This window comes from Oncorhynchus gorbuscha, linkage group LG10 (genome assembly GCF_021184085.1).
Source record: "Oncorhynchus gorbuscha isolate QuinsamMale2020 ecotype Even-year linkage group LG10, OgorEven_v1.0, whole genome shotgun sequence".
Lineage (NCBI taxonomy): Eukaryota > Metazoa > Chordata > Actinopteri > Salmoniformes > Salmonidae > Oncorhynchus > Oncorhynchus gorbuscha.
In genome coordinates this window covers 19,587,695-19,612,954 of record NC_060182.1, presented here as the reverse complement: position 1 = coordinate 19,612,954, position 25,260 = coordinate 19,587,695, and the positions used below count along the sequence as shown (strand labels likewise).

General features: G+C 44.1%; 1 protein-coding gene across 2 annotated transcripts in view; it reads left to right on the top strand.

Moving 5' to 3' along the window:
- Positions 1 to 20,748, top strand: part of LOC124045644 (solute carrier family 12 member 5-like) — a 132,542-nt gene extending 111,794 nt beyond the window's left edge. The window contains exons 11-26 of one of the 2 annotated variants that reach the window (XM_046365096.1): positions 1,188 to 1,245; positions 1,516 to 1,690; positions 2,285 to 2,403; positions 2,519 to 2,617; positions 2,997 to 3,116; positions 14,168 to 14,272; positions 14,522 to 14,690; positions 14,785 to 14,980; positions 15,091 to 15,260; positions 15,349 to 15,480; positions 15,604 to 15,711; positions 16,406 to 16,528; positions 19,219 to 19,412; positions 20,015 to 20,029; positions 20,127 to 20,260; positions 20,454 to 20,748. In XM_046365096.1, coding sequence (XP_046221052.1) covers positions 1,188 to 1,245; positions 1,516 to 1,690; positions 2,285 to 2,403; positions 2,519 to 2,617; positions 2,997 to 3,116; positions 14,168 to 14,272; positions 14,522 to 14,690; positions 14,785 to 14,980; positions 15,091 to 15,260; positions 15,349 to 15,480; positions 15,604 to 15,711; positions 16,406 to 16,528; positions 19,219 to 19,412; positions 20,015 to 20,029; positions 20,127 to 20,260; positions 20,454 to 20,545 — 2,009 coding nt within the window. In that variant the 3' untranslated portion in view covers positions 20,546 to 20,748. The remainder of the gene's footprint in view (positions 1 to 1,187; positions 1,246 to 1,515; positions 1,691 to 2,284; positions 2,404 to 2,518; positions 2,618 to 2,996; positions 3,117 to 14,167; positions 14,273 to 14,521; positions 14,691 to 14,784; positions 14,981 to 15,090; positions 15,261 to 15,348; positions 15,481 to 15,603; positions 15,712 to 16,405; positions 16,529 to 19,218; positions 19,413 to 20,014; positions 20,030 to 20,126; positions 20,261 to 20,453) is intronic. The other variant, XM_046365097.1, reaches the window with a different exon arrangement.
- The last annotated feature ends 4,512 nt before the right edge of the window (positions 20,749 to 25,260 follow it).

The following is a 25,260-nucleotide window of genomic DNA, read 5'->3' as shown; positions in this document are numbered from 1 at the left end:
AGTTTCACTCGCTGTAGTAGCTGACATGTATAGCATTGAGTTTCACTCGCTGTAGTAGCTGACATGTATAGCATTGAGTCATCTGCATACAAAGGACACACTGGTTTTACTCAAAGCAAGTTGCATGTCATTAGTAAAGATTGAAAAAAGTAAGAGGCCTAGAAAGCTGCCCTGGGGAATTCCTGATTCCAACTGGATAATGTTGGAGAGACTTCCATTAAAGAACACCCTCTGTGTTCTGTTAGACAAGTAACTCTTTATCCACAATATAGCAAGAGGTGTAAAGCCATATCACATACGTATTTACAGCAGCAGACTATGATCAATAATGTCAAAAGCCGCATTGAAGTCTAACAAAATAGCTCCCACAATCTTTTTATCATCAATTTCTCTCAGCCAATCATCAGTAATTTGTGCCCCTGCATGTTGAATGTCTTTCCCTATAAGTGTGCTAAAAGTCTGTCTGGTCAAACACATTTTTTTCCAAAGGTTTACCTAGATTGTAGGCTTAGATTGAAGATATGGCAAATAGGAGTAGCAATATCATCCCCGGTCATTTTCCATCCAAGTTGTCAGACCCAGGTGGCTTGTCAGTATTGATAGACAACAACAACAAAAAACCTAGTCTTCCAAATTACAGTTCTTGTCTTTCATAATTATGTCATGGATGTATAGTATCAATCAGAGTTTTATTGCTGGCATGTCATGCCTAAGTTTGCTAACCTTGCCAATGAAAAAATCATTAAAATAGTTGGCAATATCACTGGGTTTTATGATGAAGGGGCCATCTGATTCAATAAATGATGGAGCTGAGTTTGCCTTTTGCCCATACTTTCATTTAAGGTGCTCCAAAGCTTTTTACTATCGTTCTTCATATCATTTATCTTTGTTTCATAGTATAGTTTCTTGTTTTTTAAATTCAGTTTATTCACATCATTTCTCAATTTGCAGTATGTTTATTTGTCATTCCTTTTGCCTCATCCCTCTCAACCATACAATTGTGCCATTCCTTATCAATCCACAGGGATTTAACAGTTGTTACAGACATTTTCTTAACGGGTGCATGCTTATTAGTAACTGGAATAAGCAATTTCATAAATGGGTTAAGTGCAGCATATTGTTGCTCTTCATTGTGTAATGTGTGTATTGTGAGGTCTGTGTGTGTGTTCCTTCACTGCTCCTCCCAGACATGTCTGCCGTGGTCCTGTTTGGGGCCTGTATTGAAGGGGTGGTCCTGAGGGACAAGTGAGTTATTTGTATTCCACTCTACATCCACTTCCTGTATTACTATAGCTAGCATCGTTGCCTCGTGAGTCTTGCCCATCTCAAAATCAATACTCTCCCACTAATTGTCCATGTAATCAGATGCAACACATAGAATAACAAATAATACTTAAAGGACTTGATTGAGAATGTGTGCACTGAATTGATACTGCAATGGACAGTGGACGAGGGTAGCTGTTATAACAAAAACAAATTGAAAAAGGCAACTTAGATCTGTCTCTCTGACTTCAGGTTTGGTGAGGGGGTGGATGGTAACCTTGTAATTGGTACCCTGGCGTGGCCTTCACCATGGGTGATCGTGATTGGCTCCTTCTTCTCCACCTGTGGGGCAGGGCTTCAGAGTTTGACTGGAGCGCCACGCCTCCTGCAGGCCATCTCCCGCGATAGCGTAATCCCTTTCCTTAAAGTGAGTAAACACGTAAACACACACACACACATACACACACACATACACACCCACACACACACACACACACACACATATACACTAGCACTATTTACTTCGTGGAGTGGTCAATCAGCGGACATTAGTCATTTTCTGTATATGTTATACTGCATATTATTACCATAACCACTATTTCTACTCTTCTAATACCATCAAGACAATTTCTCTGTTTGTTCAGAGAAATTTAGATCCACTCTACTCAAATAGCCCTCAAGTGTGTCGGGGCTAGCAGTGATTACTAATTCATGGTCCTACTATAGTCCAGGCTCAGGTTGAGTTGCTGTGACAGGAGCTGTCTGTCACCCCCACTGATTAAATGAGGAAAAGTTTTCCAGACTGAGCAGACATGTCTAACGTGTGATATAGGGACGATAGTGATTAATCATGCTGCAGCAAGGACCAGTGTGACCTGAATGAGAGGACGAGAGGGGCTGGAACTCTTGCAGTCCACTCAACTTAATACTACAATGTGCCGTGCTATAGGTTCAGGTGTGCGTGCATGCAGGTGTGGGTGTTAATGGTTCATTGTACCTCACTGTTGTGCGTTGTCTGTAGGTTTTTGGGCATGGCAAGGCCAACGGAGAGCCTACCTGGGCCCTACTCCTCACAGCCAGTATCTGTGAGATCGGCATCATCATCGCCTCTCTGGACGCTGTTGCCCCCATCCTCTCCATGTAAGACAACCACATGTCTAATATATACTCTGCTTCTCCTGAACACACTATGGAGATGGTTATGTCTTGGTAGCAAGTATAGCTGTTCTGAGTTCTTCTTTCTCTCTCTGTGTAGGTTCTTCTTGATGTGCTACATGTTTGTCAACCTGGCCTGTGCCCTGCAAACTCTGCTGAGAACCCCCAACTGGAGGCCTCGCTTCAAGTTCTACCACTGGTGAGTTAAACAACTCAACATAGCAGACATAGCTCTAGATCTTAGCCATGGGATCATCGCCAAAGAGTGCGGCTTAGCTAATATTCTCAGGTGTGAAACAGTCTACTACTGCATTTGTGTTTTGCACTGGATATCAAGCCAGACCAGGTAGGTTCCTGTTAGGAAGCAGTTATTTACCTGAGTAGTCTGCCAGAGACACTGTGGGAATCTGGAGCCTGGCTTAGCCTATAATGATCCTCTACTGGCTTGAATGTAACAACAGCAGACAGAGAGACAAGATATCCTGTCTCCAATCTGTGGCCATTATTATAATCAGTGACTGGTTTGACTGTCGCAGCAACAGACTGAGGATATAACTTCCTGTCCCTCTCCCCAACAGGGCTCTCTCCTTCCTGGGCATGAGCTTGTGTCTGTCGCTCATGTTTATCTGTTCCTGGTACTACGCCATTGTTGCCATGGTGATTGCTACCTGCATCTACAAATACATTGAGTTCGCTGGGTGAGTGAGCCTCCAACCTTGGACTACAAAGCAAAGAAAAATCGCAACTAAGAAATGATATATAATAGTCAAAATAAAGAAAAACCCTGGAATGAGTAAGTGTGTCTAAACTTTTGACTGGTACTGTATATTTTTATTTATTTAACCTTGAGATTAAAAATCAATTTCACAAGAGAGCAATAAAAACAGAATAAGAAAACATACTCATATATGTGTATAAAACTATATAATTCAGCACACAATAACAAAATAACAAAACACAGATTTTCCCAAATCTGTGGAGACTGAAGGGATCGCTATAGTATTATCCATTCCTGAGAACAGGTTTGGTAACTTATGATTCTTAACTTAATTAATGAAGTTACATATGAGGGGAGTTTCTGTAAGATTGCTTTGTAAATAAATCTAAATCAAAGAGAATGCAGCCCTCTTCTTACGGACAGAGAGGTCCATCCCACATTTTTATACAGACTACAATGATGAGTCCTAAAATTGTCCCCTGTGATAAAACGTATTGCGGAATGGTACAAAGGTTGCCGCATGTAAACAATATCACCAAAATCTAAGACATGGAGAAGCGTTGTTTGAACAATTGTTCTCCTGTTTTCAATATAGAGGAATGATTTATTTCGATATGAACAGACAATCTTGAATCTAAGCTTCTTCGACATATTTTCTATATGCGTTACAAAGGACAACTTGTCATCAATCCAGACACCCAGGTACATATTGAGAAACAAGTTCAATTTGGGCTCCATTTGTAGCGCAAACATGCAGGTTCTCAGTGTCAACATTTCATGACCTAAAGAACAGTATGAGCTTGGTTTGACTTGTATTTAACACATCATGAAGGCGCCGGAGGGGAAAGCTGCCGTCTTATTGGCTCTTAACCAACCATGCTATTTTTTTATTTTTTTTTGCGTTGTTCGTAACTTGTTTTGTACATAATGTTGCTGCTAACATTTCTTATGACCCAAAAGAGCTTCTGGACATCAGAACTGCGATTACTTACCTCAGATCAGAGTTTTTCTTCGATGAGTCAGACGGGAGGGAGATACTACAGACACTAGGCCCAGATCCCTGCCATTCGCTGGAGAAGGAAACGTCTATTTCGCGGAAAAAGATCAGGGTACCTTGTGAGGATCAGGCGACGAGTGGCTAATCTGCCTTTGCCTTCCATTCTGCTAGCTAAAGATCAATCGCTGGAAAATAAATGGGTCAAACTGAAAGCACGTATATCCTACCAACGGGACATTAAAAACTGTAATATCTTATGTTTCACCGAGTTGTGGCTGAACGACGACATTAAGAACATACAGCTGGTGGGTTATACACTCTATCGACAGGATTGAACAGCAGCCTCTGGTAAGACACGGGATGAGGGCCTATGCATATATGTAAACAACAGCTGGTGCACAATATCTAAGGAAGTCTCAAGGTTTTGCTCAACTGAGGTAGAATATCTCATGATAAGCTGTAGACCATACTATCTACCTAGAGAGTTTTCATCTGTATCTTTGGTAGCTGTCTTACATACCACCACAGACCGAGGCTGGCACTAAAACCGCACTCAATGAGCTGTATACCGCCATAAGCAAACAGGAAAACACTCATCCAGAGGCGGTGCTCCTAGTGGCCAGGGACTTTAATGCAGGGAAATTTAAATCAGTTTTACCAAATTTCTATCAGCATGTTAAATGTGCAACCAGAGGGGAAAAAATCTAGACCACCTTTACTCAACACATAGAGACGAGTACAAAGCTCGCCCTCCATTTGGCAAATCTAACCATAATTCTATCCTCCTGATTCCTGCTTACAAGCAAAAATTAAAGCAGGAAGCACCAGTGACTCTGCCTATAAAAAGTGGTCAGATGAAGCAGATGCTAAACTACAGGACTGTTTTGCTAGCACAGAATGGAATATGTTCCGAGATTCTTCAAATGACATTGAAGAGTACAGCACATCAGTCAGTGTCTTTATCTGTCATGTTTTGTCATTTATTATCTTGTCTTGTCCCTGTGCTTCCCATTCTATTCGTTTCCCTCTGCTGGTCTTATTAGGTTCTTTCCCTCTTTCTATCCCTCTCTCTCCCCCTCCCTCTCTCACTCTCTCGCTCTCTCTTCTCTCTATCGTTCCGTTCCTGCTCCCAGCTGTTCCTATTCCCCTAATCAATCATTTAGTCTTCCCACACCTGTTCCCGATCCTTTCCCCTGATTAGAGTCCCTATTTCTTCCTTTGTGTTCCGTTCCTGTCCTGTCGGTTCCTTGTCTAGAATTCACCGTGCTGTGTTTGTGTATCGCCCTGTCGTGTCGTGTTTTCCTCAGATGCTGCGTGGTGAGCAGGTGTCTGAGTCTGTCTGGTTCAAGTGCCTTCCCGAGGCAACCTGCTGTTCACCTGCTGTTCAAGATCGAGTCTCCAGTTTGTCCTCGTCATTTCGAGTGAAAGTTGTGTTTTTTGTTTGTATTTACTTTACTGGATTAAAGACTCTGTTTTCGCCAAGTCGCTTTTGGGTCCTCTTTCACCTGCATGACAGAAGGAACCGACCAAGGAATGGACACAGCGACTTCAGACGCTCGTTACACTGCCGTCGAGATCCAAGGAGCCATGCTCGGCAGACACGAGCAGGAATTGTCTGCTGCTCGCCATGCCGTGGAGAACCTGGCCGCTCAGGTTTCCGACCTCTCTGGACAGTTCCAGAGTCTACGTCTCGTGCCACCTGTTACTTCCTGGCCTGCCGAGCCTCCAGAACCTAGGGTTAATAACCCACCTTGCTACTCCGGGCAGCCCACTGAGTGCCGCTCCTTTCTCACGCAGTGTGAGATTGTGTTCTCTCTCCAACCCAACACATACTCTAGAGAGAGAGCTCGGGTTGCTTACGTCATTTCACTCCTTACTGGCCGGGCTCGAGAATGGGGCACAGCTATCTGGGAGGCAAGGGCTGATTGCTCTAACAAGTTCCAGAACTTTAAAGAGGAGATGATTCGGGTTTTTGACCGTTCAGTTTTTGGTAGGGAGGCTTCTAGGGCCCTGGCTTCCTTATGCCAAGGTGAACGGTCCATAACGGATTATTCTATTGAGTTTCGCACTCTTGCTGCCTCTAGTGAGTGGAACGAGCCGGCGCTGCTCGCTCGTTTTCTGGAGGGACTCCACGCAGTGGTTAAGGATGAGATTCTCTCCCGGGAGGTTCCTTCAGATGTGGACTCTTTGATTGCTCTCGCCATCCGCATAGAACGACGGGTAGATCTTCGTCACCGGGCTCGTGGAAGAGAGCTCGCATCAACGGTGTTTCCCTGCTCCGCATCGCAACCATCTCCTCCTCTGGCTCAGGGTCTGAGCCCATGCAGCTGGGAGGGATTCGCATCTCGACTAAGGAGAGGGAACGGAGGATCACCAACCGCCTGTGCCTCTATTGCGGAGTTGCTGGACATTTTGTTAATTCATGTCCAGTAAAAGCCAGAGCTCATCTGTAAGCGGAGGGCTACAGGTGAGCGCAACTACTCAAGTCTCTCCATCAAAATCCTGTACTACTTTGTCGGTCCATCTACGCTGGACCGGTTCGGGTGCTACATGTAGTGCCTTGATAGACTCTGGGGCTGAGGGTTGTTTCATGGACGAAGCATGGGTTCGGAAACATGACATTCCTTTCAGAGAGTTAGAGAAGCCTACGCCCATGTTCGCCTTAGATGGTAGTCATCTTCCCAGTATCAGATTTGAGACACTACCTTTAACCCTCACAGTATCTGGTAACCACAGTGAGACTATTTCTTTTTTGATTTTTCGTTCACCGTTTACACCTGTTGTTTTGGGTCATCCCTGGCTAGTATGTCATAATCCTTCTATTAATTGGTCTAGTAATTCTATCCTATCCTGGAACGTTTCTTGTCATGTGAAGTGTTTAATGTCTGCCATCCCTCCCGTTTCTTCTGTCCCTACTTCTCAGGAGGAACCTGGCGATTTGACAGGAGTGCCGGAGGAATATCATGATCTGCGCACGGTCTTCAGTCGGTCCCGAGCCAACTCCCTTCCTCCTCACCGGTCGTATGATTGTAGTATTGATCTCCTTCCGGGGACCACTCCTCCTCGGGGTAGACTATACTCTCTGTCGGCTCCCGAACGTAAGGCTCTCGAGGATTATTTGTCTGTGTCTCTTGACGCCGGTACCATAGTGCCTTCTTCCTCTCCGGCCGGGGCGGGGTTCTTTTTTGTTAAGAAGAAGGACGGTACTCTGCGCCCCTGCGTGGATTATCGAGGGCTGAATGACATAACGGTTAAGAATCGTTATCCGCTTCCCCTTATGTCATCAGCCTTCGAGATTCTGCAGGGAGCCAGGTGCTTTACTAAGTTGGACCTTCGTAACGCTTACCATCTCGTGCGCATCAGAGAGGGGGACGAGTGGAAAACGGCGTTTAACACTCCGTTAGGGCATTTTGAGTACCGGGTTCTGCCGTTTGGTCTCGCCAATGCGCCAGCTGTTTTTCAGGCATTAGTTAATGATGTTCTGAGAGACATGCTGAACATCTTTGTTTTTGTCTATCTTGACGATATCCTGATTTTTTCTCCGTCACTCGAGATTCATGTTCAGCACGTTCGACGTGTTCTACAGCGCCTTTTAGAGAATTGTCTCTACGTAAAGTCTGAGAAGTGCTCTTTTCATGTCTCCTCCGTTACTTTTCTCGGTTCCGTTATTTCCGCTGAAGGCATTCAGATGGATTCCGCTAAGGTCCAAGCTGTCAGTGATTGGCCCGTTCCAAGGTCACGTGTCGAGTTGCAGCGCTTTTTAGGTTTCGCTAATTTCTATCGGCGTTTCATTCGTAATTTCGGTCAAGTTGCTTCCCCTCTCACAGCTCTTACTTCTGTCAAGACGTGTTTTAAGTGGTCCGGTTCCGCCCAGGGAGCTTTTGATCTTCTAAAAGAACGTTTTACGTCCGCTCCTATCCTCGTTACTCCTGACGTCACTAGACAATTCATTGTCGAGGTTGACGCTTCAGAGGTAGGCGTGGGAGCCATTCTATCCCAGCGCTTCCAGTCTGACGATAAGGTTCATCCTTGCGCTTATTTTTCTCATCGCCTGTCGCCATCTGAGCGCAACTATGATGTGGGTAACCGTGAACTGCTCGCCATCCGCTTAGCCCTAGGCGAATGGCGACAGTGGTTGGAGGGGGCGACCGTTCCTTTTGTCGTTTGGACAGACCATAAGAACCTTGAGTACATCCGTTCTGCCAAACGACTTAATGCCCGTCAAGCTCGTTGGGCGTTGTTTTTCGCTCGTTTCGAGTTTGTGATTTCTTACCGTCCGGGTAGCAAGAACACCAAGCCTGATGCCTTATCCCGTCTGTTTAGTTCTTCTGTGGCTTCTACTGATCCCGAGGGGATTCTTCCTTATGGGCGTGTTGTCGGGTTAACAGTCTGGGGAATTGAAAGACAGGTTAAGCAAGCACTCACGCACACTGCGTCGCCGCGCTTGTCCTAGTAACCTCCTTTTCGTTCCTGTTTCCACTCGTCTGGCTGTTCTTCAGTGGGCTCACTCTGCCAAGTTAGCTGGTCATCCCGGTGTTCGAGGCACTCTTGCGTCTATTCGCCAGCGCTTTTGGTGGCCGACTCAGGAGCGTGACACGCGCCGTTTCGTGGCTGCTTGTTCGGACTGCGCGCAGACTAAGTCGGGTAACTCTCCTCCTGCCGGTCGTCTCAGACCGCTCCCCATTCCTTCTCGACCATGGTCTCACATCGCCCTAGACTTCATTACCGGTCTGCCTTTGTCTGCGGGGAAGACTGTGATTCTTACGGTTGTCGATAGGTTCTCTAAGGCGGCACATTTCATTCCCCTCGCTAAACTTCCTTCCGCTAAGGAGACGGCACAAATCATTATCGAGAATGTATTCAGAATTCATGGCCTCCCGTTAGACGCCGTTTCAGACAGAGGCCCGCAATTCACGTCACAGTTTTGGAGGGAGTTCTGTCGTTTGATTGGTGCGTCCGTCAGTCTCTCTTCCGGGTTTCATCCCCAGTCTAACGGTCAAGCAGAGAGGGCCAATCAGACGATTGGTCGCATACTACGCAGCCTTTCTTTCAGAAACCCTGCGTCTTGGGCAGAACAGCTCCCTGGGCAGAATACGCTCACAATTCGCTTCCTTCGTCTGCTACCGGGTTATCTCCGTTTCAGAGTAGTCTGGGTTACCAGCCTCCTCTGTTCTCATCCCAGCTTGCCGAGTCCAGCGTTCCCTCCGCTCAAGCGTTTGTCCAACGTTGTGAGCGCACCTGGAGGAGGGTGAGGTCTGCACTTTGCCGTTACAGGGCACAGACTGTGAGAGCCGCCAATAAACGCAGGATTAAGAGTCCAAGGTATTGTTGCGGCCAGAGAGTGTGGCTTTCCACTCGCAACCTTCCTCTTACGACAGCTTCTCGTAAGTTGACTCCGCGGTTCATTGGTCCGTTCCGTGTCTCCCAGGTCGTCAATCCTGTCGCTGTGCGACTGCTTCTTCCGCGACATCTTCGTCGCGTCCATCCTGTCTTCCATGTCTCCTGTGTCAAGCCCTTTCTTCGCACCCCCGTTCGTCTTCCCTCCCCCTCCCGTCCTTGTCAAGAGCGCACCTATTTACAAGGTACATAAGATCATGGACATGCGTTCTCGGGACGGGGTCACCAATACTTAGTGGATTGGGAGGGTTACGGTCCTGAGGAGAGGAGTTGGGTTCCGTCTCGGGACGTGCTGGACCGTTCACTCATTGATGATTTCCTCCGTTGCCGCCAGGATTCCTCCTCGAGTGCGCCAGGAGGCGCTCGGTGAGTGGGGGGTACTGTCATGTTTTGTCATTTATTATCTTGTCTTGTCCCTGTGCTTCCCATTCTATTCGTTTCCCTCTGCTGGTCTTATTAGGTTCTTTCCCTCTTTCTATCCCTCTCTCTCCCCCTCCCTCTCTCACTCTCTCGCTCTCTCTTCTCTCTATCGTTCCGTTCCTGCTCCCAGCTGTTCCTATTCCCCTAATCAATCATTTAGTCTTCCCACACCTGTTCCCGATCCTTTCCCCTGATTAGAGTCCCTATTTCTTCCTTTGTGTTCCGTTCCTGTCCTGTCGGTTCCTTGTCTAGAATTCACCGTGCTGTGTTTGTGTATCGCCCTGTCGTGTCGTGTTTTCCTCAGATGCTGCGTGGTGAGCAGGTGTCTGAGTCTGTCTGGTTCAAGTGCCTTCCCGAGGCAACCTGCTGTTCACCTGCTGTTCAAGATCGAGTCTCCAGTTTGTCCTCGTCATTTCGAGTGAAAGTTGTGTTTTTTGTTTGTATTTACTTTACTGGATTAAAGACTCTGTTTTCGCCAAGTCGCTTTTGGGTCCTCTTTCACCTGCATGACATTATCAATAAGTGCATCGAGGACGTCGTCCCCACAGTGACTGTACATACATACCCCAAATAGAAGCCATAATTTACAGGCAACATTTGCACTGAGCTAAAGGGTAGAGCTGCCGCTTTCAAGGAATGGGACTCTAACCCAGAAGCTTATAAGAAATCCCACTATGCCATCAGAGGAACCATCAAACAAGCAAAGCTTCAATAGAGGACTAAGATCGAATCGCACTACACCAGCTCCGACAATCGTCGGATGTGGCAGGGCTTGCAAACTATTACAGACTACAAAGGGAAACACAGCCAAGAGCTTCCCAGTAACATGGGCCTACAAGGCGAGCTAAATAACTTCTATGCTCACTTCAAGGCAAGTAACATTGAAACATGCATGAGAGCATCAGCTGTTTTCCCGATGACTGTGTGATCACGCTCTCTGCAGCCGATGTAAGTAAGACCTTAAAACAGGTCAACATTCACAAGGCCACAAGGCCAGGCGGATTACCAGGACGTGTACTCCGAGCATGCGCTGACCAACTGGCAAGTGTCTTCACTGACATTTTCAACCTCTCCCTGTCTGAGTCTGCAATACCAACATGTTTTAAGCAGACCACCATAGTCCTTGTGCCCAAGAACACTACGGTAACCTGCCTAAATGACTACCAACCCGTAGCACTCACGTATGTAGCCATGAAATGCTTTGAAAGGCTCATATCGACACCGTTATCCCAGAAACCCTAGACCCACTCCAATTTGCATACCACACAAACAGATCCACAGATGATGCAATCTCTATTGCACTCCACACTGCCCTTTCACACCTGGACAAAAGGCACACCTGTGTGAGAATGCTATTCATTGAATACAGTTCAGCGTTCAAACACCATAGTGCCCTCAAAGCTCATCACTAAGCTAAGGACCCTGGGACTGAACACCTTCCTCTGCAACTGGATCCTGGACTTCCTGACGAATGTTAAGGGTAGGTAACAACACATCCGCCACGCTGATCTTCAACACAGGGGCCCCTCAGGGGTGCGTGCTCAGTCTCCTCCTGTACTCCCTGTTCACTCATGACTGCATGGCCAGGCACGACTCCAACACCATCATTAAGTTTGCTGACGACATAATAGTGGTAAGCTTGATAACCAACAATGATGAGACAGCCTATAGGGAGGAAGTCAGAGACCTGACCGTGTGGTGCAAGGACAACAACGTCTCCCTCAACGTGATCAAGACAAAGGAGATGATTGTGGACTACAGGAAAAGGAGGACCAAGCATGCCCCCATTCTCATCGATGGGGCTGTAGTGGAGTAGGTTAAGAGCTTCAATTTCCTTGGCATCCACATCATCAAGAAACTAACATGGTCCAAGCACACCAAGACATTTGTGAAGAGGGCACAACAAAACCTATTCCCCCTCAGGAGACTGAAAAGATTTGGCATGGGTCCTCAGATCCTCAAAAGTCTTTACAGCTGCACTATCGAGAGCATCCTGACGGGTTGCATCACTGCCTGGTATGGCAACTGCTCGGCTTCCGACCGCAAGGCACTACAGAGGGTAGTGCGTACGGCCCAGTACATCACCGGGACCAAGCTTCCTGCCATCCAGGACCTCTATACCAGGCAGTGTCAGAGGAAGGCCCTAAAAATTGTCAGACTCCAGCCACTCTAATCATAGACTGTTCTCTCTGTTACCGCACGGCAAGCAGTACCGGAGTGCCAAGTCTAGGTCCAAGAGGCTTCAAAACAACATCTATCCCCAAGACTCCTGAACAGCTAATCAAATGGCTACCCAGACTATTTGCACCCCCCCCCCCCTTCTACGCTACTGCTACTCACTGTTATCTATGCATAGTCACTTTAATAACTCTACTTACATGTACATATTACCTCGGCACCAGGGCCCTCGCACATTGACTCTGTACAGGTACCCCATTTATATAGCCCCGCTGTTGGTATTTAATGCTGCTCTTTAATTATTTGTTATTCTTATCTCTCTTATTTTCTTAAAACTGCATTGTTGGTTAAGGGCTTGTAAAGTAAGCATTTCACTGTAAGGTCTACACCAGTTGTATTTGACACAACCCTTCAGTGACATAACAACTTTCCAAAATGTAGCTGGTTTCCCTGTACATTCAGATAGTGTATTAACATAATAATCCGATTTTGCTTTTTAAACTATTTTTATACACACCGATTTCTCAATCGCCTGAAAGACTGCCAGTCTGGGCCCGAGTCTGTGAATCTAGCTTTCGCCCAGGCTATGTATGACTTCAGATAGCTCAGGACCGAACCAAGGGCAAGACCTATTTTTTTAATTCTCCGTTTTTTAAAGGGAGCATTTTTATCTGCAATACAGTTGAAAACATTTGAGAAGGGGTTCAGAGCCAACTCTGGGTCAGGTATAGATGCAATACAATAAAAGTCACCAAAATAAAGATCACAAAAAAAGGCCTGTTCATTCAAAAAATGTATTCCTCTTTGGATCTAGTCATCCATATATCTTTGACACATACAATGGGACAGGGGTCACTAATATCCAAAGGAAATACCCCACTCCCAGCATATTACTCTGGAGTATTTGTAAATATGACGTCAATCAAAGTTCGTAGGGTCCTTTAAGTTTGGACGAGTAGGCTTTGTCATCAGCTGGCACAAATTTAGATTAGTACAAAAATAATTTAAACAGTCAGTCAGCATCCTGCATTCCACATGCAATATTAAAATCTCCTGCTACACCTCTAGTAAATATTGCAATTAAATCAGTGAGTTCGTTTAGTACACACTTCTTGGTGGAGGGTGGACGATAGGTTCACATAGCTGTTATTTTTTGGTTTGAACCCAACTAAAGACTTAAAGCCAAAAATTCAAATTGTTAAGAACTGGTGGTAGCCTTTAACAGAGACAAAGAAAGAAGATTATTTGTGTAAATTGTAACACCACCACCTTTACCTTTCCTATCAGCCCTAAACAGATTTTAACCAGAGTTTTATCAGTTAACCAAGTTTCAGATCAAATAAAAATATCAGGGTCTGCCTGAGAGGTCCACATCCTGATATGATCCATTTTAGGTAATAAACTATGAATGTTAAGTTGTTAAAATGTCAAACCTTTTCTGCATTTAAAATCAGTTTCAATACAAGTCAGATTACTTTGAGAATTCAGAGCAACAGGAGACTCAAAGATTGGATTATACGTATTAGGAAAAGAAAACAAAGTAGGAATAGCAGTTACATTTCTCCAGTTAGCACCATTTGGCATGTCACCACTTTCAGACACAACATGTGGAACTCTCACAGTGACCAAAGAGGAGATGGTAAAAACTGACTTACATGTAATGCTAATATTGTCCTCACATATTGTCCTTACATTACACACACAGTACCAGTCAAAAGTATTTCTTTTTACTATTTTCGACATTGTAAAATAATAGTGAAAAAAAAGTGTGAAACAAATCAAAATATATTTAATATTTGAGATTCTTCAAAGTAGCCACCCTTTGCCTTTATGACAGCTTTCCACACTCTTGGCATTAAAAAATATATGTGAATGAAATATAAATCAAACTGGAGATTTTGAAATACAATGGTTAAACACTGTTGGGATGTTCTCATGTTCACACTCACAGGCTATTAAACACACATACTAAGCATCAGTGAAAATGTCAGTTCATTGATGGTTAATTGGCTCTAACTCTGCTCGGTGTTGTGTGACAGGGCAGAGAAGGAGTGGGGAGATGGTATACGTGGCATCTCACTCAGCGCTGCTCGCTTCGCCCTCATGAGGTTGGAGGAGGGACCGCCTCACACCAAGAACTGGAGGTCAGTGAGTCACAGAGAGGGGTACTCACAACTACAAGATAAACTTATATTATTCCACAAGCTTTAGTCATCATCTGTACGATACTGAACTCAAGGGAAATGTATTTGATTATATTGAGATTTGATATTGATATTTGCTATTCATGAATTTTCTTTAAATACATTATTTTATGATATTTCTGCCGGTTTCCAGCTTTAGTCTCTCTGTAAATCTGAATGTGACTGATTGTTGATATTCTTGCTGGTTAGGCCTCAGATTATGGTTCTGGTGAGCATGGATTCAGAACAGAATGTGGAGCAGCCCCGTCTGCTGTCCCTGACCAATCAGCTGAAAGCAGGAAAAGGTCTTACCATCGTGGGTACCTCAGTGGTGGGCACCTTCCTCAACAACCATGCAGAGGCCCAGAAGGCAGATCAGGTTTGTACTGTCTGAGAGACACACACAGAAAAAGTGATAAATAATTTATGAATCATTTATAACACCCTGGTCTCTCTTCCACTGTGTGCTCCAGTCTCTGAGGAAGCTGATGGAGACAGAGAAGGTGAAGGGTTTCTCCCAGGTGGTGATCTCCTCCAACCTGAGGGATGGGACCTCCCACCTGATCCAGGTCGGTGGGCTGGGAGGCCTGAAGCACAACACTGTGCTGGTCAGCTGGCCACGCACCTGGAAACAGGCAGAGGACAACCTGCGCTTCAGGAACTTCATCGGTGAGTTAGAGGTGGTCAGATGACAGGTTTTTCACTATGCTAAGAATGCTTTGGGAAGGTTTTGTGTGTTATCATCATCATATCCTAACTCATGTTCAACACCTCTGCAGAGGTGGTTAGGGAGACAACTGCAGCAAGCATGGCTCTGCTGGTCCCTAAAAACATCGCTGCCTACCCGTCGAACGGAGAACGCTTCACTGAAGGCCACATTGACGTGTGGTGGATCGTCCATGATGGAGGCATGCTGATGCTGCTGCCCTTCCTTCTCCGCCAGCACAAGGTGGGATCCCATTTCGGGGATTTGGAGAGAACAGGTTTTTCAGTGTTTGTTATTCAGCAATCAGCCATAGACTTTCTTGTGTTGACAGGTTTGGAGGAAGTGTAAGATGCGCATCTTCACCGTGGCCCAAATGGACGACAACAGCATCCAGATGAAGAAAGACCTGATCACCTTCCTGTATCACCTGCGTATCGATGCTGAGGTCGAGGTGGTGGAAATGGTGAGACAAAACCATGGTATATGTTTTTAACATATGCTCCGTAAGGTGATGTATTGGTGAGAGCAATGGCAGTTCAGTCAAATAATGTGCATTGATACAGTATGTTTTAACACCGCTTTTTAGCATGACAGTGACATCTCAGCCTATACGTATGAGAAGACCCTGGTGATGGAGCAGCGCTCCCAGATCCTCAAACAGATGCACCTCACCAAAAATGAGATGGAGAGAGAAGTAAGCCCTGACACCTCCCTCCTCTAATGTATAACTCATACATAGGGAACTGACTATGATTTCGTATTACCAGTGTGGTTGTTAGCAATCACCAAACAAAGCCAAAGTGGCCAAAAGAAAGCTCCTATGGTTTATCTAACCCCTTTTAGTACCACTTGTGTTGAATAAAACAATGACCTTACAGATTATCTGAAGGTTTTTTAGTTCACCTCTACCTTGTTATTTGTATTCAGCCAGCCATCATCACTCACTGATTTTGAAATGCAGGCAACAGGGGAATGATTATAATTACTGAGCTAGGTTTAAAATGCAATCTCTGTGTCTGCACTTGCCCGGACTGATCTATCTCATTAATCAAGAACGCAGACTGAACAATATTAACATCAGATAAGATAAAGTGTGAGGACTTACAGAACAACCTGTGTGCTCTAACAATGACTATTCCACTTCAAAAACAAGTATTCATTCTATAATGTCATGCATGTAAAAAAAAATTAAAAAAATACAGAAAAACACATTATACAGAACATAAGCATCAAATCTGGCTTTGCGTTGAGCTATCCACCCCTCCAGTTATAATCTGTCAAGTATTGACACATTGCTTCTCTGTGATTTGTTGTACCAGTAACTTACATATCTCAACTTTGAACTCTTTGTCTTTCTTTAAAACCTCTTGCTGCTTTGATTTCCACAGATCCAGAGCATCACTGATTCATCCCGTGGTTCTATCCGTCGTAAGAACCCGTCTAACTTGCAGTCTCAGCAGAGCAGTGAGGAGCCGGCAGGAGTCAGCGTGGAGGAGATACCAGAGGAGGAGGTACAGAAGTGTGCTCATACCTAACTCTCTGATCAACCTTTGTACTATGTGTAAAGGATGCCACACTGCTTGCTTAACGAGCACCGATTCTTCCTGATTTGGCTCACACCGAGGCTCCAACCAAGGACCTGTGCCTTGGTAGCGCACGTGACCGCCCTCCTAAAGCATCTTACCAGTCAGCGTCACGTGAAAAGCTAGCTATTCTCTGACATAAGTGGGGACAGTTCAGGCTGAGGAGTAAGTTTCACACATCCCCATGTGCTACATTCACCCCTAAAACTTACTCAACATTGATCCCAGTGTTGAGCTGAGCGCAACTGTAGATCCGAGTCACTAGGCACCACTGTAATGGGCATCACGCTACTTGCTTAGCTAGTACCACATCCTACTGATTCAGCTCACACCGAGCCTCAAACCCAGGACCTGTGCCTTGCTTGCAGACGTGACCACCCCTCCTAAAGCGTCTTACCAGTCAGCACCACATGAAAAGCTAGCTATTCTCTGGCATAATTGGGGACAGTTCAGGCTGAGGAGTAAGTTTCACACATCCCCATGTGCTACTCTTTCTGTCCTTCATTCTGCTGTGTTTAAATGATTCTATTTTTCACCATCTCTCTCATCCACTGCATTTTTTTCTTTGTTCTGTCTATCCTCTGTCAACTCTACTACTGCCTTACCTCATCCTCTGTCAACTCTAGGCCTACTGCCTTACCTCATCCTCTGTCAACTCTAGGCCTACTGCCTTACCTCATCCTCTGTCAACTCTAGGCCTACTTCCTTACCTCATCCTCTGTCAACTCTAGGCCTACTGCCTTACCTCATCCTCTGTCAACTCTAGGCCTACTGCCTTACCTCATCCTCTGTCAACTCTAGGCCTACTGCCTTACCTCATCCTCTGTCAACTCTAGGCCTATTGCCTTACCTCATCCTCTGTCAACTCTAGGCCTGCTGCCTTACCTCATCCTCTGTCAACTCTAGGCCTACTGCCTTACCTCATCCTCTGTCAACTCTAGGCCTACTGCCTTACCTCATCCTCTGTCAACTCTAGGCCTGCTGCCTTACCTCATCCTCTGTCAACTCTAGGCCTGCTGCCTTACCTCATCCTCTGTCAACTCTAGGCCTACTGCCTTACCTCATCCTCTGTCAACTCTAGGCCTACTGCCTTACCTCATCCTCTGTCAACTCTAGGCCTACTGCCTTACCTCATCCTCTGTCAACTCTAGGCCTACTGCCTTACCTCATCCTCTGTCAACTCTAGGCCTACTGCCTTACCTCATCCTCTGTCAACTCTAGGCCTGCTGCCTTACCTCATCCTCTGTCAACTCTAGGCCTACTGCCTTACCTCATCCTCTGTCAACTCTAGGCCTACTGCCTTACCTCATCCTCTGTCAACTCTAGGCCTGCTGCCTTACCTCATCCTCTGTCAACTCTAGGCCTGCTGCCTTACCTCATCCTCTGTCAACTCTAGGCCTACTGCCTTACCTCATCCTCTGTCAACTCTAGGCCTACTGCCTTACCTCATCCTCTGTCAACTCTAGGCCTACTGCCTTACCTCATCCTCTGTCAACTCTAGGCCTGCTGCCTTACCTCATCCTCTGTCAACTCTAGGCCTACTGCCTTACCTCAACCTCTGTCAACTCTAGGCCTACTGCCTTACCTCATCCTCTGTCAACTCTAGGCCTACTGCCTTACCTCATCCTCTGTCAACTCTAGGCCTGCTGCCTTACCTCATCCTCTGTCAACTCTAGGCCTACTGCCTTACCTCATCCTCTGTCAACTCTAGGCCTACTGCCTTACCTCATCCTCTGTCAACTCTAGGCCTGCTGCCTTACCTCATCCTCTGTCAACTCTAGGCCTACTGCCTTACCTCATCCTCTGTCAACTCTAGGCCTACTGCCTTACCTCATCCTCTGTCAACTCTAGGCCTACTGCCTTACCTCATCCTCTGTCAACTCTAGGCCTGCTGCCTTACCTCATCCTCTGTCAACTCTAGGCCTACTGCCTTACCTCATCCTCTGTCAACTCTAGGCCTACTGCCTTACCTCATCCTCTGTCAACTCTAGGCCTACTGCCTTACCTCATCCTCTGTCAACTCTAGGCCTACTGCCTTACCTCATCCTCTGTCAACTCTAGGCCTACTGCCTTACCTCATCCTCTGTCAACTCTAGGCCTACTGCCTTACCTCATCCTCTGTCAACTAGGCCTACTGCCTTACCTCATCCTCTGTCAAACTCTAGGCCTACTGCCTTACCTCATCCTCTGTCAACTCTAGGCCTACTGCCTTACCTCATCCTCTGTCAACTCTAGGCCTGCTGCCTTACCTCATCCTCTGTCAAACTCTAGGCCTACTGCCTTACCTCATCCTCTGTCAACTCTAGGCCTGCTGCCTTACCTCATCCTCTGTCAAACTCTAGGCCTACTGCCTTACCTCATCCTCTGTCAAAATTCCAATTCTCTCACTTTGACATTGTTCTATGGCGTGTAGCATTTTAAGGGGACCTTTTCCTCTACAGCATAAAGAAGGGATATGACAGAACAGAATCTTACCTAGTTTCTTTGTTACAGTGCCCCAACTGTGCTTTCAAATCACCGCCCAGTGGTGGTTTGGTGTTTATATTGCATCACCCCAACTGACAGGTCTCTTTCTTTCCTTCACCCTGTCACGTTGTTGTGTGGTGTCCCTCTCTTAGTCTGTGGCTGTCTCCCGCCCTAAACAGGTGCAGCTGATCCACAATAAGAACCCCACGTCCCCCACCACGCCCGCAGGGAGCGCTGCCACCCCCGGATCGGAGGTGCAGATGACCTGGACAGACAAGGCTGAGACCCAGGCTGCAGCAGGCCACCCAGAGCAGGGCGGGGTCAAAGACATCTTCAACATGAAGCCGTGAGTCTGCTGTCACTTTCACTTTCAATCACGTGTCCGAAGGCTTGTGTGGACTACTCTCTTAGGGAAAAAAGGTGCTATCTAGAACCTTTAAAGGTTCTTCGGCTGTCCCCATAGGAGAGCCCTTTGAACAACCACTTTTGGTTTCAGATAGAACCCTTTTGGTTCCATGTAGAACCATCTCTTTCAACAGAGGGTTCTACATGGAACCCAAAAGTGTTCTACCTGGAACCAAAAAGGGTTCTATCTGGAACCAACGAGGGTTCTCCTTTGGGGACAGCCGAAGAATGCTTTTGGAACCCTTTTTTCTGGGAGTGTATTCCTAAACCGTGTTAAATGCGGAAGACACATTTCAGTTGAATGCATTCAGTTGTACAGCTGACTAGGTATCCCCCTTTCCCTTTAAAGTAAATAGAAAATAAGGTCAAAGTATTTATAGGTTGTTACTGTTGGGGGGTGGCAGTTGTTTATAAGCTAGTTTCAGAAGTAATACCACTAAGGTTTGAAAGGCTTTGAGTGTCATCCGCACAACACAACTTCTCAATGTAAGTTCAGTGTTGTAAAGATCTCTGCATTGTCATTCTCTTCTTAACATGCTGCAGGGAGTGGGAGAGCCTGTAAGTATTATATTAGCAGGATGTTTAAATGTTTTCCATGCATGTTGTGAAATAGCAGTAATGATGCAAAATGCATTCTGTAACCTACTCCCATCAGGAACCAGTCCAACGTGAGGCGTATGCACACAGCGCTGAGGCTCAATGAGGTCATCATGAAAAAGTCCAAGGAGGCCAAGCTAGTGCTGCTCAACATGCCTGGACCACCCAAGAACCGCATGGGAGAGGAAAACTGTATCCTATCATATCTTTGTCATAGATATGTTATATTATAGACTTCTGTATTTTATAGTACTATAACAATACGTAGCTTCTACTGTCATAAGTATAAGTGAAACCAAGGGGCTCAACAGGATAGCTAGCATGAATAGGCTACAAAAGCCAGATGTGAAAACTTGCTTATTCCTTAACTCTAATCCTTTCTCAGATATGGAGTTCCTGGAAGTCCTCACCGAGGGTCTCAACCGGGTCCTCCTAGTACGTGGTGGTGGACGCGAGGTCATCACCATCTACTCCTGAGAGACCTCAAATCAAATCCACACCCCTTCACCTTGCATCTTAATGGTTTATGGCCCCTGCTTCCACTCCCCCTGCATCTTTACTTCAGTCACATCCCTCACATCCCACCAACACCCCTCCCCACACACACACATACCCACATACACATAAACCTGTCCCAAAACATATCAGCTCACTTTGCACTACGTAGTTAGTACCCCCCCCCCCCCAAAGGCACCAGCTCAATTCTCCTTTACTCTCAATCACCTCTACCAGCATAATGTCTGCTCATCTCATCATCTAGAAAGCTGTGGCATCAAACCTGTTTAGGTTCTTCAATGGCTATCAGATCACTAGATGTCAAATGGCACATGAGTTTCTTCTTATACAGAGGAGTGGACATATTCAAAAGACAAATTATTCCCCAAACTAGAGGTCAGATGTTTTTGTTGTGTTTGTCCTTGTGTTTTATTTGATCTGTCTGTCAACCGTGTTGCTTTTCTTCTTATTTTTCTAGGGATGTGGGTTACTTGCAAGAGAAGGATGGATATATTCTCATTGCTGGTCTATTTCATGTTTTACTTTTTTTAAATGTATGCATTCATTTATTTAGAGAATACAGTGAGTATGTTTTTTTGTTGTGCATTTGGTTGTTTTATGTTATGTACGATATGATGTGTTGAAATCATTGAGGGAAGAGGGTGGGTCGAGAATTCATCAGTCATCAGCATCATGTCTTCCTATGGGTTGTCACCTTGAGGACACCTGAGCAGCAGTGAAGTATATTACAGTCGGAAGGAAGGAGAGAGGAATAGCGTTCATACCAGTCAGTTCACAGGCGGTATTTGAAATGTACTTAATGAATTGAATATATTTAATTTGTCATTGAATTGACTCAATTATGATGGAGTTGGTGTTGATCACAACCCTGGCTTTTTATACTGTGATACTGTGAAGAAAACAGTACAATGAGATATTTGAAGTTGCTAAGAGACACATCATGACCTCAACCTTTGACACCCCCCCCCCCAAAAAAAAGCTGATTACTGTAAATAGTGTCCTTTGTCCAATCATTTAATATATATTACTACTAGCTATACCTAGAGTGCTGACAAGACTTTTAGGTGGCATAAACTATTGTTATACCAGTGATAGGACTGTAAGAAGAAACCGTGAAAAATATATTGATATAACGTAGATAATAATTGCAAGAAACTACTGTGTTATAATCTAAAACAAAATTATATTTGTTTAATACTATCATACCAAATGGCAAACATTTCAATATTTTACCATGTAGTAGTTTACATTAGAAAATGTGAATTGCTCATTTAGAGACACTCAGAAAACTATGTTTGTGATATATTTTTAGTAAATACATCTGTTTTTCTTCATCATGATTTGGTTTACACTAATTCCAGTCTAGAAATGTGAATTATATAATTCTTGCCAAATACAAACATACAAATTGTGCCATATGAAAATAAATAACTTTTTGATACAAACCTCTTTGTAGTACCAAGTCAAAACTGTGTATTGAATTGACTATGTGTAAGGTGGAATTTAGCAGTGAAATTACAACTGGTTTGAATGGTTTTGAACCCAGCATTACTGCGAATCTTCACAACTTTGTACTAGAATGGGAAGAAACATCATTTATTTTCAATGTGGCACAGCTATTTATTTGCTAAATATAATATTACTGTCAATTCCTAAGTTCTGCATATTTACAAGGTAATGTCTAAAGCATCAACCCTGAACTAATACATGAATCATATTAATTATTTTTGTAAACAAATATTATATGGAAATAGATTCATATGTGTACATACAGGTAGACGTCATATTTGCAAGTATTTCACATATTAGTTTCTGTGCAGTGGATGGCACTGTTTACCATGTGGTAGAAACATATTATATAAAGTATTATCTATAGAAATAACTCAATTATTTTTTGTATGATATTGTTTTCAAAAGAAAATGATTGAATTTTATTTATTGAATAGTTTATGTAAAAGCTGGATATTTTGTGTGTGATGTTGTATTTATGTGAAGGATATCGTTTATCTAACATATTATGACATTATAGAGGTTCTAACATTTCAAAAGCTGCTATACTGATCCATGTGTAAATGTTGAACCAAAAACATATGGGGGAGTAGAAAGGGCATACAGGGTTGGGGTGATTTGAATAGCAAGGCAGCTAGTCAGTGGTTTTCAACACTGTCCTTGAGGTTCAACAGTCAGCTACGTTTTGCTCCAACAAATCCCATAGTCAATGGAGTTGTTAACTGACTGTTGATGTTGACATGACGCTGTTTTAGTGAGAAAAACAAAAGGATTCACAGCTGACATTAGTCAACCAACATCTCTACTGAGCATTATTTAGTTGGAGCAAATGTAGCCTACTTCAGGACCAACATTGACGAATATTGCTCAATATTAAGGTTAGATTGAAGACCTGAAACAATCATTTGAACTAGATATCTAAGGGCAGTTCTGAGGGCAGATAAAAAAAATATATCGAGTTTATTTGAGATGTAAAATATTCAGGTGTTTCCCAAATAGATTTTAAAATATGCTGAAGTCAATGAGGGGACTGACCTTTTTAGGTGTTTGACTGGTCCCTTGGATCCCAGTAAGACACGCCAGTACGTTTTGTTGACAGCTCTTAGCTGGGGAAGAGGTGATTATGTCTGGGGTCTTTTCTAGAAGTTACTGGGAAATAGGTCTCCTCACTCAGCACACTTACTAAACACAAATACTACCTACAATCAAAATAATATCCTCTTGGAAATATTTAGCTATACAGTATATATAACTATTTAAATCAAATCTAAAATACTATAATGTATATACAGTAACTCAAAATATTAAAATGATATGACTTGTCTGAAAGACGACGGTTGAAAATAATGTATTATATCCCTGTTTGCATGGTGTTTGTAACAGTAGTTTCATATGGTCTTCTTACGTTTTATTCTCGCTGAAATCTTATTTGGATTGAGTAATGAATAAAGTAAATTGTCCAAAGTGCATCTTTTGAACTCAAAATAGGTCATTGTTTAGTCTCGGAAAACCCAGACACAGCTGGAACATTGTTTACATTGTGGGAGGCAACCCGCCTGGCTAGGGAGACGAGTAAGTTGATTCAATATGTTTGGCCTCAGTCATCAATTAACTACAGAAAACTTTAAAAGATATGGCGATTTGGAATATGAATTTTTGTGTCAACTGGGTATCTATGCATTTCAAATCTACTGTAAAACTAAAACATAAGGCATTTCTTGGACATATATTTTGTCAGAATATGTGCAAAGTTCAGCTGTGTCCATCACCATTGAAACAGTTTGACATGGGTGAAAGATGTTATCCGGGCTTGGGAGTACACTGCTGAGCCTATTGTTCTTGCATGAAGCTGAATTTTCAAATGCTGCAATCTTCGGAATCAACTAGATTCATAGCTTTTTTTGTGTGGAGTTATTGGGTACATGAGATGACGAGTGTTGGAGCCATCGAACTATAGAACTAGAATATCTATGTTTTGAAAATGGCTGTGTGTTGGCACATGGATGTCCGTTGTGCAGATCATCTGTACGTTTGGCTACAGTATGGTTCTTAGATATGTGGTTTCTATAGACACATAAAATCCTCCCTTATAACCAACCAACCTACTGATTCACCAGCAGTGTGACTGTGGTAGTTATTAATATTATCAAAGACAACAAAACCAGGGCTTCCACCTTTGGCAGAGGTCAGAGAGACCTTTACAGTATGGTAATATATTCCCATGTTTGATGACTCCATCTCTAGAAGGGGGAGGGATGTCAGTGACAGAATTGTTGCAGTAAAACTACCATCCTTCAGGTGTTTCCCAAGTATCATGTCCCAAATATCAGGGCTGTCAGAGTTAACTTGAGTTAACTTTTTGTAATTTTAGTGTACTAATTAATTACATTGTCTGGAAATGTTCAAAATAACTAATATATAGCTAAAAACAACAATGTGATGTCAAAACAAGTTGACATTGACGATAAAGAAAGTGTGCTTTAACAATGTACCTAATTTTGCTTACCATTAGTTTGGACAAAATCAAGGTGTCAATATTATTGTAATGCTTTTTCTGTATAAAAGAAATCTTAAATTATTGCTCAATTTGAGTTCATTCTGAATTTGCGATTAACCACAGCAAATCCTGCAATTTAATTGGATGAAATGTTTTTAATTGTTTGACAGCCCTAGAAATATACACTGAGTGTACAAAACATTAGAAACACCTTCGTATTATTGAGTTGCCCCCCCCCCTCTTGCCCTCAGAAAAGCCTACATTCTTCGAGGCATGGACTACAAGGTGTGAAGCATTCCTCAGGGATGCTGAACCAAGTTGAGTCCAATGCTTCCCACAGTTGTGTCAAGTTGGTTGGATGTCCTTGGGTGGTGAACCATTCTTGATACACATGTAAAACTGTTGAGCGTGAAAAACCCAGGGTTGCAGTTCTTGACACACTGAAACCTGTGCCCCTGGCACCTAGTATACCCTGTTCAAAGTCACTTAAATATTTTGTCTTGCCCATTCATCCTCTGAATGGCACACATACACAATCCATGTCTCAATTGTCTCAAGGCTTAAAAATCGTTCTTTAACCTGTCTCCTCCCCTTCATCTACACTGATTGAAGTGGATTTAACAAGTGACATCAATAAGAGATCATAGCTTTCACCTGGTCAGTCTGTCAT